The sequence below is a fragment of the Heterodontus francisci genome, chromosome 30 (assembly GCF_036365525.1).
Source record: "Heterodontus francisci isolate sHetFra1 chromosome 30, sHetFra1.hap1, whole genome shotgun sequence".
NCBI classification, from domain to species: domain Eukaryota; kingdom Metazoa; phylum Chordata; class Chondrichthyes; order Heterodontiformes; family Heterodontidae; genus Heterodontus; species Heterodontus francisci.
In genome coordinates this window covers 36666076-36679198 of record NC_090400.1, presented here as the reverse complement: position 1 = coordinate 36679198, position 13123 = coordinate 36666076, and the positions used below count along the sequence as shown (strand labels likewise).

General features: G+C 41.6%; 1 protein-coding gene across 1 annotated transcript in view; it reads right to left on the bottom strand.

Moving 5' to 3' along the window:
• Positions 1 to 13123, bottom strand: part of pitpnm3 (PITPNM family member 3) — a 493326-nt gene that overhangs the window by 241299 nt on the left and 238904 nt on the right. The window contains exons 4-5 of the mRNA XM_068010378.1: positions 12231 to 12307; positions 6135 to 6361 (exon numbers count right to left, since the gene is read on the bottom strand). Of these exons, the coding sequence (XP_067866479.1) occupies positions 6135 to 6361; positions 12231 to 12307 (304 nt within the window). The remainder of the gene's footprint in view (positions 1 to 6134; positions 6362 to 12230; positions 12308 to 13123) is intronic.

Genomic DNA, 13123 nt, shown 5'->3' with positions numbered 1-13123 from the left:
GATGAATTTAGTGTGGCCGTTTGGAACGGGAATGGTGGCGTGGGAAGACAGAGAATCATGACGGACGTGACTGCCCGGAAATCTGAAGTCATCACGTCGGTTCCGGATTTAGGCAGTGGCGAGAAAGCACCAAGATGGCCTCTCCATCCCGATGTGATGGGAATGTCATTTAAACTGTACCGCACTTACTTTTAATACATTGGCATCTAATTCATCGCAATTTAATGTGGGGCTTGGGATTAAGTGGACAATGTGTGGCACTCACGTGCCATCAGGTTCACGACTGTCAAAAGCCTGCGGCAACAAGCGAGGACTCAGTGCTGTGACGAGCAGGCAGCCATGACCAACACTGCATAGGAGAAGAGGGGGGATGCAGAAGCCATTGTCAGCCTGCAGTGCTGTGCGCTCTGCAAGGGGAGTCGCGTTCTCAGGTGCTCTGCAAGCGGGGGGGGTGGGGGGGTCTCAGGGTCTCAGGTGCTCTGTAAGGGAGATCAGGGTCTCAGGTAGGAGTGCCAGCTGAGCAGGGTCTCGGGTGGTCTGCAAGGAATGGGGTGGGGTTAGTTTTGGTTGGCTGCATCAGGTGACCAAACTGCTGGGTGAGATATTTGGTTACCCATACTCCTGGATGAAAGAGTAGGCTATCGGCAAGGGTGGGCGCTGAAGGCCATCGGGGAGACTGATGTGGTGCCTCTGATGGAGGGAAGGCCAGGAGGCAGCTGCGCCAGTCTGTGAAGCTCCATGGTGAGAGCAGTAGCAGCCGGCCATGCCAAGAAGGGTGCAGCTGTGCCGGAGAGTGTACCAGACTCGAATCAGCTACCTCCAAATGTCCAAGTGGCATTATCAGCCAAGACTGCGGCTCTCCAGAGAGGCAGTCACCAACCTCTGCACACTGCTGCAGAACGAGTTGCACCCATGGGATTTGGGTGTCAGCCTATGCCAATGGCCCTGAAGATCACAGTGGTACTAAACTTTTACACAGCTGAATCTTTCTAGGCATCCACCGGGGACACGTGTGGGGTCTGCCAGGCAGCAGCCCACCACTGCATCAAGGAGTTGACCAATGCCTTGTGACAGTACAGACCACCAAGCACTTCTACTAATTCAACAGCAGCCAGTAGAAATCAATTAGCAACTAACCTGAACGTAGATGATCCCTTTAAATATTGCTGGTGGGGAGGCTCCTTTCTGCTACTAAACGCATGTTCAACTGTGTGAGGTTAAGAGATGTTAGCTGGAGTGTTGAGGTCAAACAGTGGTACCGCTACCTTCAAATCCATGTTACACGCTGACTGATGTCACAATCTGTCTACCCTGCACATACTTCTGGTGCATGCTGCTAGCACTAGCACTACCGACCTAATCAAAATGTCATTCGGTGTGGCATGGATGCCATTTTGGAAACAAAACAGCACTCATAGCAACAAAAATACAGGCACTAGGGAGCCAAATTAGGCAGCAATGACCTTCTTTGCAGGAAGACTTTGGAAGTGCAGATTGATGATCATTATGACTTGCAATGAGTCTTGCCTGTAGGAAGATGCATTAATGTTTTGGAGGACTTCACGTTAACTGGAAGGAAAATATAAGCTTTACAAACCACTACTGCTTATCAAAGAACTTACAAATTTCAACGGAAATTGTAAAAAAAAAATGGACAAGAGCTAGATTTTCAACTGACTGCCCGGGTGAAAAACTGGCATTGTGGATACAACAGAAATGAAAATCAGGTAGTTTCTATAATGGGCTGCTGACCCACAATGCAAACTGGGCAGCAAGTTGAAACTCTACCCAGGAGAGACGGTTGCATGAGTACTAGGTTCTTCTATCATTGTATGGCACCCCACAGAGTCTGTTTACCAGGAAGAATAAAACATCATTTACAATAAGTACAAGATTTGTTGTCACATTACTGCATAAACTGAACATTATCCCAAATGTTTACAAATCAGAATCTAAATGCAGGGTATTACAAGTCAAGACTTCGGAAGCACAGACACGCAAATTATGCATGAAACAATTTTTTTTCCTCTGCATTATCTTCAACTGCAATGCACCACAGAACTCAGTGAAAGCTTTCAATTTAAGAACAAAAATATAAATAAATTAAATGTGGTTTCTACAATTTCCATTAGCACTGTCAACACTTAGCAATGAGCCTGGTTTTGGAATATACAATAGATTCCAAACAGCATCACCACCAATGTTTGTAACAATGCAGATATTGTATCCAATTGACTATTACGCCCATGATGATATCCTACTTATTTTAATGCACATGATTATAAAGGAAACAGTTCTCCCTCACATCTGTATGACTGGAAACCAATAACGTACTAACCCCATTACATTATCGTGTTAATGTCGTCTTTTTCATGGTTTTGCCATTTCACATGGAGTTCCACATTAAAAAGCCTTTTTTCTGAATTTTCCCACACTTATCCACCCAATGCAAATTTAGGCAAAAAAAAATCTATTCACAACAGTTTTTGTATTGGCGGCACAATCTATTGTTATAAACAGAAATTATTCACTTTCATCATGAGTTTATGCCTGCCAATTCAACACACATAGGTATTTTACATTTTTATGTTGCATTTCTTCCACATCAGCTGTTTTCCAACTTTCTTGTGTAAGGGATCCCCCACATTAAATGACTGCCCCCCTCCCCCCCGCCCCACCACCACTACAAAGACCCCAGAGGTATCCCTACAAATGCCAACGCACCCCTGAGGACCACTGCAATACCGGAACACTCGATGGGACCACCCCCTTACAAATAGTGAAAAACTCCTGGGACTTCCCCTGGAAATAGTCATACATTCTTGGGGATGGGTTGCCCTGAAAACACACCAGGGGTGTATGTTTTGTGCTGACTATTTCAGTCATCAAGCTTAATACTTGATTTTCACAGTGTTGTTTTGCTTGCCTCATATTTAGAAGTCAGCTGATTAAGACAGTGAGTAGCTGAGATGAGGAAAAGCAGAATGGGCTCTTGTTGCTCATCCCATGAACCCTTGCTGCAAATGCACAGCTGTGGATGTTGGGTAAGGATAGGGTCGAGTCCTCATGTGATGCCACTCCTCAACAGAATAACAGGTGAACACTCACCGTCTAGCCTCACGGATAAAAAGTGGCCACTTGGGTAAGATACCGGAGAGCAACTGGCACTCATGGAACCGTGCCAAAACAAGGAGTTAATGTGTTCAGTAGAGTGAAAGGGGAAGGGAGAAAACTGGCACAATAATTTAAATAAAAATGTTTGTAGACTCTCTCCTAGCTTAAGATCCTGTGCTTATTACATCACAAAACATCAGAGTTTAGACCCTAATCTAGAATGAATAGATGATAATACTGGGAGTCAACACTGTTGCAAGTGGGGCCCTTCATCAGGATTAGAGTGGAGGGTCCTACCTAAAATGCTAACCTATTTTGTTTTTTTAGATGCTGACACCCCTGTTGTATATTCCTAGCATTTTATTTCAGATCTCAACCATTCATCTTTATTTCCTTTTTAATCGCTGCTAACCTTGCAGATAGATTGGTAGCTGTCAAGCCAATCACCCTTTAGGCCCCATTGTATAGAAATGTGGAAATGATCCTGTTTTTCTTGACAGCTCTCCCATCTAAAAATAGCTGAGTGGTTACAAAATCACATTTTTGGAAGAATCAGCAGAAAATGTGTGGAAACAAAGGAACATGCAGTGATCCTGTCAGACATGACAGCAAAATATTTCCCTGTACGTGCATGGAATTAAAGATTTCAGGAGCCATTTCTATGCCTCTATGCGGAAAGATGCTAAACTGCTGAAACCTGACAGGTAGGGGAATAAATTTCTTCTGTAATTATGTCGGCATCACAGAACACTTGCATTTTTGTTAACTGTGCTGCCAATGTTGTTATGTTGCCTCTTTGCAGCAAAAACCATTCAGGAGTTTCATTTGTATTCAACAGTACTTCAGATCCTAACACTTAACACCTGCAGCTTGTAATGACAGACCTTCCACAGCTGAACTAATACATTAATTTTGCCTTATCACTACTGAAAGATGCTCAGTCAAATCCTATAATGGCAAAACCTCCATGTGTAACTGTGTTGTCCTCAAGCACTATTATTTTCCTTTTACAAGTCTATAAAACCAGTATCTTTTAACATCATCAAAAATTAAATGTATTTATTTCAAACGTAAAGGGTCTGAATGGTATTGCTGGCAGAAGTGGAATTTATCCTTGCTGGTTCTGTATTTTATGATATGGAACTTTCATTCTTCAATTTAGAGATTAAATATTAGGCACCCGACAAAGAAAGGAAAATTCAGGACAAGAGGGAAAATTCAGCCCCTTGAGCCAGCTCCGCCATTTAATTAGATTGTGGCTGATCTGCACCTCAGTTCCATTTCCGGTCTTTGCTCCATATCCCTTGGTAACCTAACCAAACAAAAAATCTATCCATCTCACTCTTGAAAGTGCCAGTTACCCCGCAGTATCCACACACTTTTGGGAGTGGGAGTGGGGTAAGCGTCCAAGATGTCTACCAGCCTTTGTGTGAAAAAGTGAAAAAAAGCACCTGAATGGCAAGATATGATCCCAGTTATAGACCGAGGAAACCACAAAGAGAATACCTGAAATGAGAGTTAGGTCTCCAACCCCTGTGTAAATGAATAGAACAGAAGTCCAACTAATTATTCCACTTACATCTAATTCACAATTTCAAACCCTTCCCATGCACAAATATTTCTGTTATTTGTGCTATGGAATCCGACCAGCAAGGTAAAAGAATCAGGATCCATAGAACCAGAAGGCTCGACATATTGCAGATCATGTTTACTTGCAACAGTTCTACACTATAAAGGAAACATTGAATTTGCTTTGAATAAATTACATTCTGGACCAGACTGGCATGGATCATAATTCGAATAAAAGAGTTATCCAGCTAGGAATATGCTTGATTATAGCCTGTCGGTTCAATTTATTATTTTCAGGTTAAACAAAACTTGACACGTGCACGACGTGTGAATAAAATGAACACAAATTCAAATGGAACGTAAAAAGAATGTTAGCAATTTTAATCGGTACTTAACAACAAAGGGAGTATTCAGAAAGGAAACATCAGAGTAAACCAAACTTGTAGGAAATAGTGAGAACTTCGGCACCATCATAAGGGGAGAACATTGAGGGCAGCTGTGTTGTTCTGTAATTGTAATGAACTGTAGTTTCTTACTGTTTGCAGATAGTAAGAGTCAGGAACATGGTTGTGATGCTTTCTTTTTTCAAAAAAAAAACAACAATGATGGTCGCTGGCACTGACTGATCCAACAACAACAACTTGTAATCTTAGAGTGCCTGTAATGTAGTAATACATCTCAAGGTGTTTCACAGGAATATTAACAAAATTTGACTCTGAGCCACATAAGGTGATATTATTACATGTGACCAAAAGCTGTGTCAACGAGGCAGGTTTTAGGCAGCATCTTAAAGGAATGGAGGTAGAGGGGCAGATAGGTTTAGACTTTTATTGCCTCACACCACAATGGGCAATTCAGGGATAGAGAAGTCACCAACAAAACACTCCAAGGAGGCTGCCATAAGTCATCCTTCTTGTATTTAGTGATTTCTCAAGTCAAAATTAAGTTGAAAGTTACCCCTCTTTAGTTATTTTGTTCCTTTATTTGCTATTGGCTTCCCTGTGTAGCAAAGGATTCTGGGAGCTTTGGAAAATTCTAGGATGACATGGACTGCTGTGCGCCAAGTTCAGCACACGTCCCTACTTCAAGACTGTGCAGAGTACTGCCTATTTCTAAGAGTAAGCTGCTCTCTTGGTGACACATGCATTTTTCATCTCATCCCGCCTACGTCAGAACTGACTTGATTTGCGTATCTTAGCTCAAGGTCACCTTGATGTCACTTACCAGGCCATCTAGAGAGAAAACTGTTTAAATATAGTGAGGAATGTCAATAAAATAAAAAACAAAACGAGCATAAAGTTCCATCAGATCTGAGATTTTGCCATGATTATCCATTGCAAGGTCAAAAAAAACACCCTTGAGCCAGTCCTATTAAAAATTAAAGTCTGTCATTTATAATTAAATGCAGCATGTTATAAAAGTTGTATTTGAATATACTGTGAAGTACTTACTTAGAAACCAGCGAAAAGGCCTCAGAGCAGATAGGAGGGCAGGGGACGAGCTTGATGAGAAAGTGGCCAAGAGCTGCTGGAAAATGGGCCCTGGTAACCTTTTCAAGAACAGAACTAAAGGTTTTGACATCAGCCGCCTTAGAGCTCTGGTCGCCTCCTCCGGTGTCCAGAATATTCCCTCCGTGAAGTACGAGGATAAGTACATGAATCTTGCACTTTTTCACATCCTGTTGAAACATACCATTCTGACAACAGGTACAACTACAAGCAAAAAAGTCCTACTGACGAGATTAACATGCAGTGCTCAACCTAATTCAATCATTATTTGTACACAATAGTGAAAAAAATGACCCTTTACGCTTGGCTAATATGTATTTTTGTATCAACTTCCCTATAATTGTGTACATTGTAAAGGGGATAAACTTCAAACCCATTTTTAGAATGTTCATTGCCAATCTCACCCCTTTCCTCTCCTGAAGGCACTGATTCTTACCCAAGATTTCCTCCTTCATAAATAAATGTACTCAGTATTGGTCAGCTATTTTGTATTGTAGGGAACAGTACCTAATCCTGTCTTCACTCAATGTCCTGAAGCATATACTTCCAGCAGGGATACTAGATAGAGGTCAGGAGTGTTCATCCCACTGATTTTTGTTTTCCAACAGCTAAAGATAAGTACAGTGCCACAACTGCGACTAAGGCTGATATCAGCTTGTCGGCATAGTTTATATATAACTCTACCTGCATCAGCTATCAAGGAAGTTTCACAGAACATCTGCTGGTCTTGAAACTTCCAGAATGACATTTTTGCATGTTCACATTACAATGGAATCTATATCATCTTAGCTCCAATTAGCCATCGATCTAATAAATCATCATCGTTTTTGTAGTGCGGGGATCTGAATGCTATGTCTTCTCGTTGCCTATTGATTGCAGTTTCTCCTATCTGGATAAAATTAACCACACAACTCAAGAAAGATTAACTTCAATTTGATTTATGTTACTTGTAGTGTACTTGTATTTATTCCCTTGCCTAGGACTTTATTGTACCACATGAATAAAACAAATATATGCAGGCTCTCAATTATCTGCTAATTTCCATTGGGAATTGGGGTCCAATCCATTATGACAGAAAATCAGCTAACTGTATTCTTGTGTACCAGTTTATTTGTTTGTACTCATGAAGGTGACATTTTTAGGACTGGGGAATAGGATAATTTTCATTTCAGTACCGAGCCATTCTGTGATTTGTATCGCTAATGAATGCTAAATTAGGATACTTTTGTCCTCTGCCATGCCCACTCGTAACTGGATGGAGATGGCACAAATCCATTTTATGTGGGTCCCTGAGAGCTAGCTGGTAAAGTAGGTTTTTATTTTATTATTATGGGCTACATTTGAACTCAATTTCCTCCAGGCTAGTTCTCACTTTTGATTTACTTTTTCTTTAAAGCAACCACATGGTATCAGCAATTCAAAATCATTATTGCTTCACCAATCACATGATTATACACATCACTGTTACTAACCTACCAGTTTATCATACAACAAATGACGAAATCACAAAGGTCCTTAAAGCAATCATCTTTTATAAACTGATGTCCTAGGGGGAGTATTTGCTAGAGTGGTTTAAACTAAAATGGCAGGGGAGTGGGAACCTTTGCAAGGAGTCAGAGGAGGGGGGATCAAGGACAAGAACAAAAGACAGTAAGGGGAATAAGAAAAGTGATAGGCAGAGAAATCAAGGGGCAGAATCAAACAGGGACACAGTGAAAAATAGTGGGAAGGGGGCAGGTAATGTTAAAAAGACAAGCCTTAAGGCTTTGTGCCTTAACGCGCAGAGCATTCGCAATAAAATGGATGAATTAATTAATCACACAAATAGATGTAAACAAGTATGATATAGTCGGGATTACGGAGACATGGCTGCAGGGTGATCGGGGATGGGAAATGAACATCCAGTGGTATTTAGTATTGAGGAAGGACAGACAAAAAGCAAAAGACGGTGGAGTTGCATTGCTGGTTAAAGAGGAAATTAACACAATAGTGAGGAAGGATATTAGCTCCGAATATGTGGAATCTGTATGGGTAGAGCTGAGAAACACTAAGGGGCAAAAAACATTAGTGGGGGTTGTATATAGACCCCCAAACTGTAGTGGTGATGTTGGGAAAGGCATTAAACAGGAAATTAGAGACACATGCGATGAAGGAAATCTGTAATTATGGGTGACTTTAATCTGCATACAGATTGGGCAAATCAAATTAGTCACACTACCGTAGAGGAGGAATTCATGGAGTGTATACGGGATGGTTTTCTGGACCAATACATTGAGGAACCAACTAGAGAACAGGCCATCCTAGACTGGGTATTGTGTAATGAGAGAGAAATAATTGACAAACTGGTTGTGCAAGACCCCTTGGGGATGAGCGACCATAATATGATAAAATTCTTCATCAAGATGGAGAGTGATGTAGTTGATTCTGAGACTAAAGTCCTGAATCTTAATAAAGGAAGGTATGAAGGTATGAAGCGCGGGTTGGCTATGATGGATTGGGAAACGTTACTTAAAGGGTTGACAGTGGATAGGCAATGGCAAACATTTAAACAGCACATGGATGAACTGCAACAATTGTTTATTCCTGTCTGGCGCAAAAGTAAAATGAGAAAGGTATCCAATCCATGGCTTACAAGGGAAATTAGAGATAGCATTAGATCCAAGGAAGAGGCATACAAATTCGCCAGAAAAAACAACAGACCTGAGCATTGGGGGCAGTTTAGAATTCAGCAAAGGAGGACCAAGGGATTGATTAAGAAGACGGGATAATAGAGTAAGCTTGCGGTGAACATAAAAACTGACTATAAAAGTTTCTATAGGTATGTGAAAAGAAAAAGATTGGTGAAGACAAATGTAGGTCCCTACAGTCAGAAACAGGGGAATTTATTATGGGGAATAAAGAAATGGCTGACCAACTAAATGCAAACTTTGGTTCTGTCTTCACAAAGGAGGACACAAATAACGTACCAGAAATGTTGGGGAACACACAGTTTAGTAAGAGGGAGGAACTGAAGGAAATCAGTATTAGTAGAGAAATGGTGTTGGGGAAATTGATGGGATTGAAGGCCGATAAATCCCCAGGGCCTGATAATCTACATCCCAGAGTACTTAAGGAAGTGTCCCTAGAAATAGTGGATGCATTGGTGGTCATCTTTCAAGATTCTATAGACTCTGGAACAGTTCCTACAGATTAGAGGATAGTAAATGTAACCCCACTATTTAAAAAAGAAGGTAGAGGGAAAACAGGGAATTATAGACCTGTGAGCCTGACGTCGGTAGTGGGGAAAATTCTAGAGTCCATTATCAAGGATCTTATAGCAGAGCACTTGGAGAACAGTGGTAGAATCAGACAGAGTCAGCATGGATTTACGAAAGGGAAATCATGCTTGACAAATCTACTAGAATTCTTTGAGAATGTAACTGGTAGAGTTGATGAGGGGGAGCCAGTGGATGTGGTTTATTTGGACTTTCATAAGGCTTTCGACAAAGTTCCACGTAAGAGGTTAGCGTGTAATATTTAAGCGCATGGGATTGGGGGTAATGTATTGCGATGGATAGAAAATTGGTTGGCAGACAGGAAACAAAGAGTTGGAATAAACAGGTCTTTTTCCGAATGGCAGGCAGTAACCAGTGGGGTACCGCAGGGATCGGTGCTAGGACCTCAGCTATTCACAATATATATTAATGATTTAGATGAGGGAACTAAATGTAATATCTCTAAATTTGCAGATGACACAAAACTGTGTGGGAGGGTGAGTTGTGAGGAGGATGCAGAAAGGCTTCAGGGTGATTTGGACAAGCTGAGTGAGTGGGCTAATGCATGGCAGATGCAGTATAATGTGGATAAATGTGAGGATATCCACTTTGGTAGCAAAAACAAGAAGGCAGATTATTATCTGAACGGCTATAAACAGAGAGGGGACTATGCAATGAGACCTGGGTGTTCTTGCACACCAGTCGCTGAAGGTAAGCATGCAGGTGCAACAGGCGGTAAAAAGGGCAAATGGTATGTTGGCCTTCATAGCGAGAGGATTCGAGTACAGGAGCAGGGATGTCTTGCTGCAATTATACAATTGGTGAGGGCACACCTGGAATGTTGTGTTCAGTTTTGGTCTCCTTATCTGAGGAAGGATGTTCTTGCTATAGAGGGAGTGCAGCGAAGGTTTACCAGACTGATTCCTGGGATGGCAGGACTGACGTATGAGGAGCGATTGAGTCGGTTAGGATAATATTCGCTGGAGTTCAGAAGAATGAGGGGGGATCTCAGAGAAACCTATAAAATTCGAACAGGACTTGACAGGGTAGATGCAGGAAGGATGTTCCCGATGGTGGGGGAGTCCAGAACCAGGGATCATAGTCTAAGGATACGGGGTAAACCTTTCAGGACTGAGATGAGGAGAAATTTCTTCACCCAGAGAGTGGTGAGCCTGTGGAATTCGCTACCACAGAAAGCAGTTGAGGCCAAAACATTGTATGTTTTCAGGAAGCAGTTAGATATACCTCTTGGGGCGAAAGGGATCAAAGGATATGGGGGAAAAGCGGGAACAGATTACTGAGTTAGATGATCAGCCATGATCATTATGAATGGCAGAGCAGGCTCAAAGGGCCGAATGGCCTTCTCCTGCTCCTATTTTTTTATGTTTCTATAAATATTGTCTGCACAGAACTAAGTCATTTTCCCCATCGTGTCTATGCGGATTCTTTGATAGAGCAATACAAAACCTATCCAATAGCTCTGTGACTTACTATGCTTCAAATGTATCTAATTTTCCCTTAAAAAGTGCAATGCTGTCTGCCTCAATTCATTTTGCAAAATATTCCATGCTCCAACAACACTAAGTGTAAAGAAAGTTCTCCGAACCCCTCTCCTCACTCGCCTGGTGACAATTTTAAGTTGATGAGCCCTTTTCATGACTCCCCAACCTGAGGAAACAGTTTTAAAAAAACTTTTTTTCTTCCTTTCAGGTGTCAAGGAACGCAAGCTCCAGCAGCTGATGGGGACTAATGCCCCTCCAGATCCTTCTTCCCCTTCACTTCCCTCTGACCCCACCCCTTCTGATCTGACCCCTTGCCGTGTATTCACTATACCCTCTGACCTACCACTGTCAGATGCTGAACGTTCTGTACTCAGCAAAGGTCTCAATTTTTCAATGTCGTATACTGTATTCACTGCTCACAATGTGGTCTCCTCTACATTGGGGAGACAAATGCAGACTGGGTGACCGCTTTGCGGAACACCTCCGCTCAGTCACCAAGCAGGACCCCAAGCTTCTGGTTGCTTGCCATTTCAACACTCCCCCCTGCTCTCATGCTCACATCTCTGTCCTGGGATTGCTGCAGTGTTCCAGTGAACATCAACGCAAGCTCGAGGAACAGCATCTTATTTACCGATTAGGCACACTACAGTCTGCTGGACTGAACAGTGAGTTCAGTAATTTCAGAGCATGACGGGCCTCCCCCCCCCCCCCCCCCCATTTTACTTTTATTTTTAGTTATTTATTATTTTTTTCTTTTTCCTTTTTAAAATTTTTTTTGTGTTTATTTTATTTTATTTCATTTTAGTTTGCTCAGTTTGCTTACCCACTGTTTTTTTCATGTTTGTACTTGCGGCTGTTCAATTTTCAGTCCGTTAACACCCTTTCTGTACTAATGCTTTGTCTTTCAATACACCATTAACATATCTTTGCTCCATGACCTTTTGGTCACTATTCTGTGACTTTGTCCTATCTGCACCTTCTCCTTTGTTATCTCTTGCCCCACCACCACTTTACTTGCTTATAACCTTTTACATTTCTAATATTTGCCAGTTCTGAAGAAGGATCACTGCCCTCAAACATTAACTCTGCTTCTCTCTCCACAGATGCTGCCAAATCTGCTGAGTGTTTCCAGCATTTCTTGTTTTTATTTGAAACAGTTTTTAACCTAGTCACTCTTTCAACAGCTTTCAGAGGCTCTCTATCTAAATTGTGCTCTAACAAACAAAAATGTTGACTTAATTTTGTCAAGTAAAGCACATACATCAGTTTTTGAACATAGTTACCTCTGTGTCCTCTTGTCCTTCGATACTGACTTGTGTAGGACATCCCCGTCTATTGAGAGCGCTGCTGTACATGTCACCTGCAAATGAAGAATTGTGATTTAGTTTCCTGATACAGCACCAGTATGTCTACTGCCTTAGCAGTATGACACAGCAGCCAATTAGCGCAAAGGATTTCACTGAATAATTTACCTCACAAAATCTTAAGATCTCATTTCAGAAAATATGCTGTAATATGTTTAAAATAGAGCAGCTACAAAGCACAGTATGTTATGATTGCCATGTTAGACATATATTTACTTTTCATACAAAATATGTGCACCATAGATCCATTAGTGACTGTTCGGCACCTAACCAGTAGCATGCATCAGCAGAGACAGTTTGCCTCTGTAGTAGCTCTCTTAGTCGGAGTCATGAAGGTCAATTTGCATTCTGGACTTCAGCATATAATGTAGGCTGGCACTTCAGCGTAGTATTGAGGGAGTACTACATTGTTGAAAGCAGCACTTTTCAAATGACTCATCAAACCATGGTTCTGCCTGTTCTGATGGATGTATAAGATCCCATGGCACTATTTGAAGAATGGCAGAGTACCACAGCAATGTCATCAAATAAAGTTGTTCCAACTTCTTAGGAGGAAATAAAAACAATAACAGCAGCTAAAGATGTATCAAATAATGCACATGATGACACAGAAAGAAGAGCAGCACAAAAGAGGGAATCTAATTGCCTAAACCTACCAAATGCACTAAATCAGTGATTTTCAGACAATAATGAACCAACGTTCAAATCCTCACAAAACAGGCCAACGTTCAAACCCTCATGGAACAAGCCAACGTTCTTGTCTTCCTTTTGAATCTCGAAAAACTACGTCAGTCAAATGTGCATTGTACATA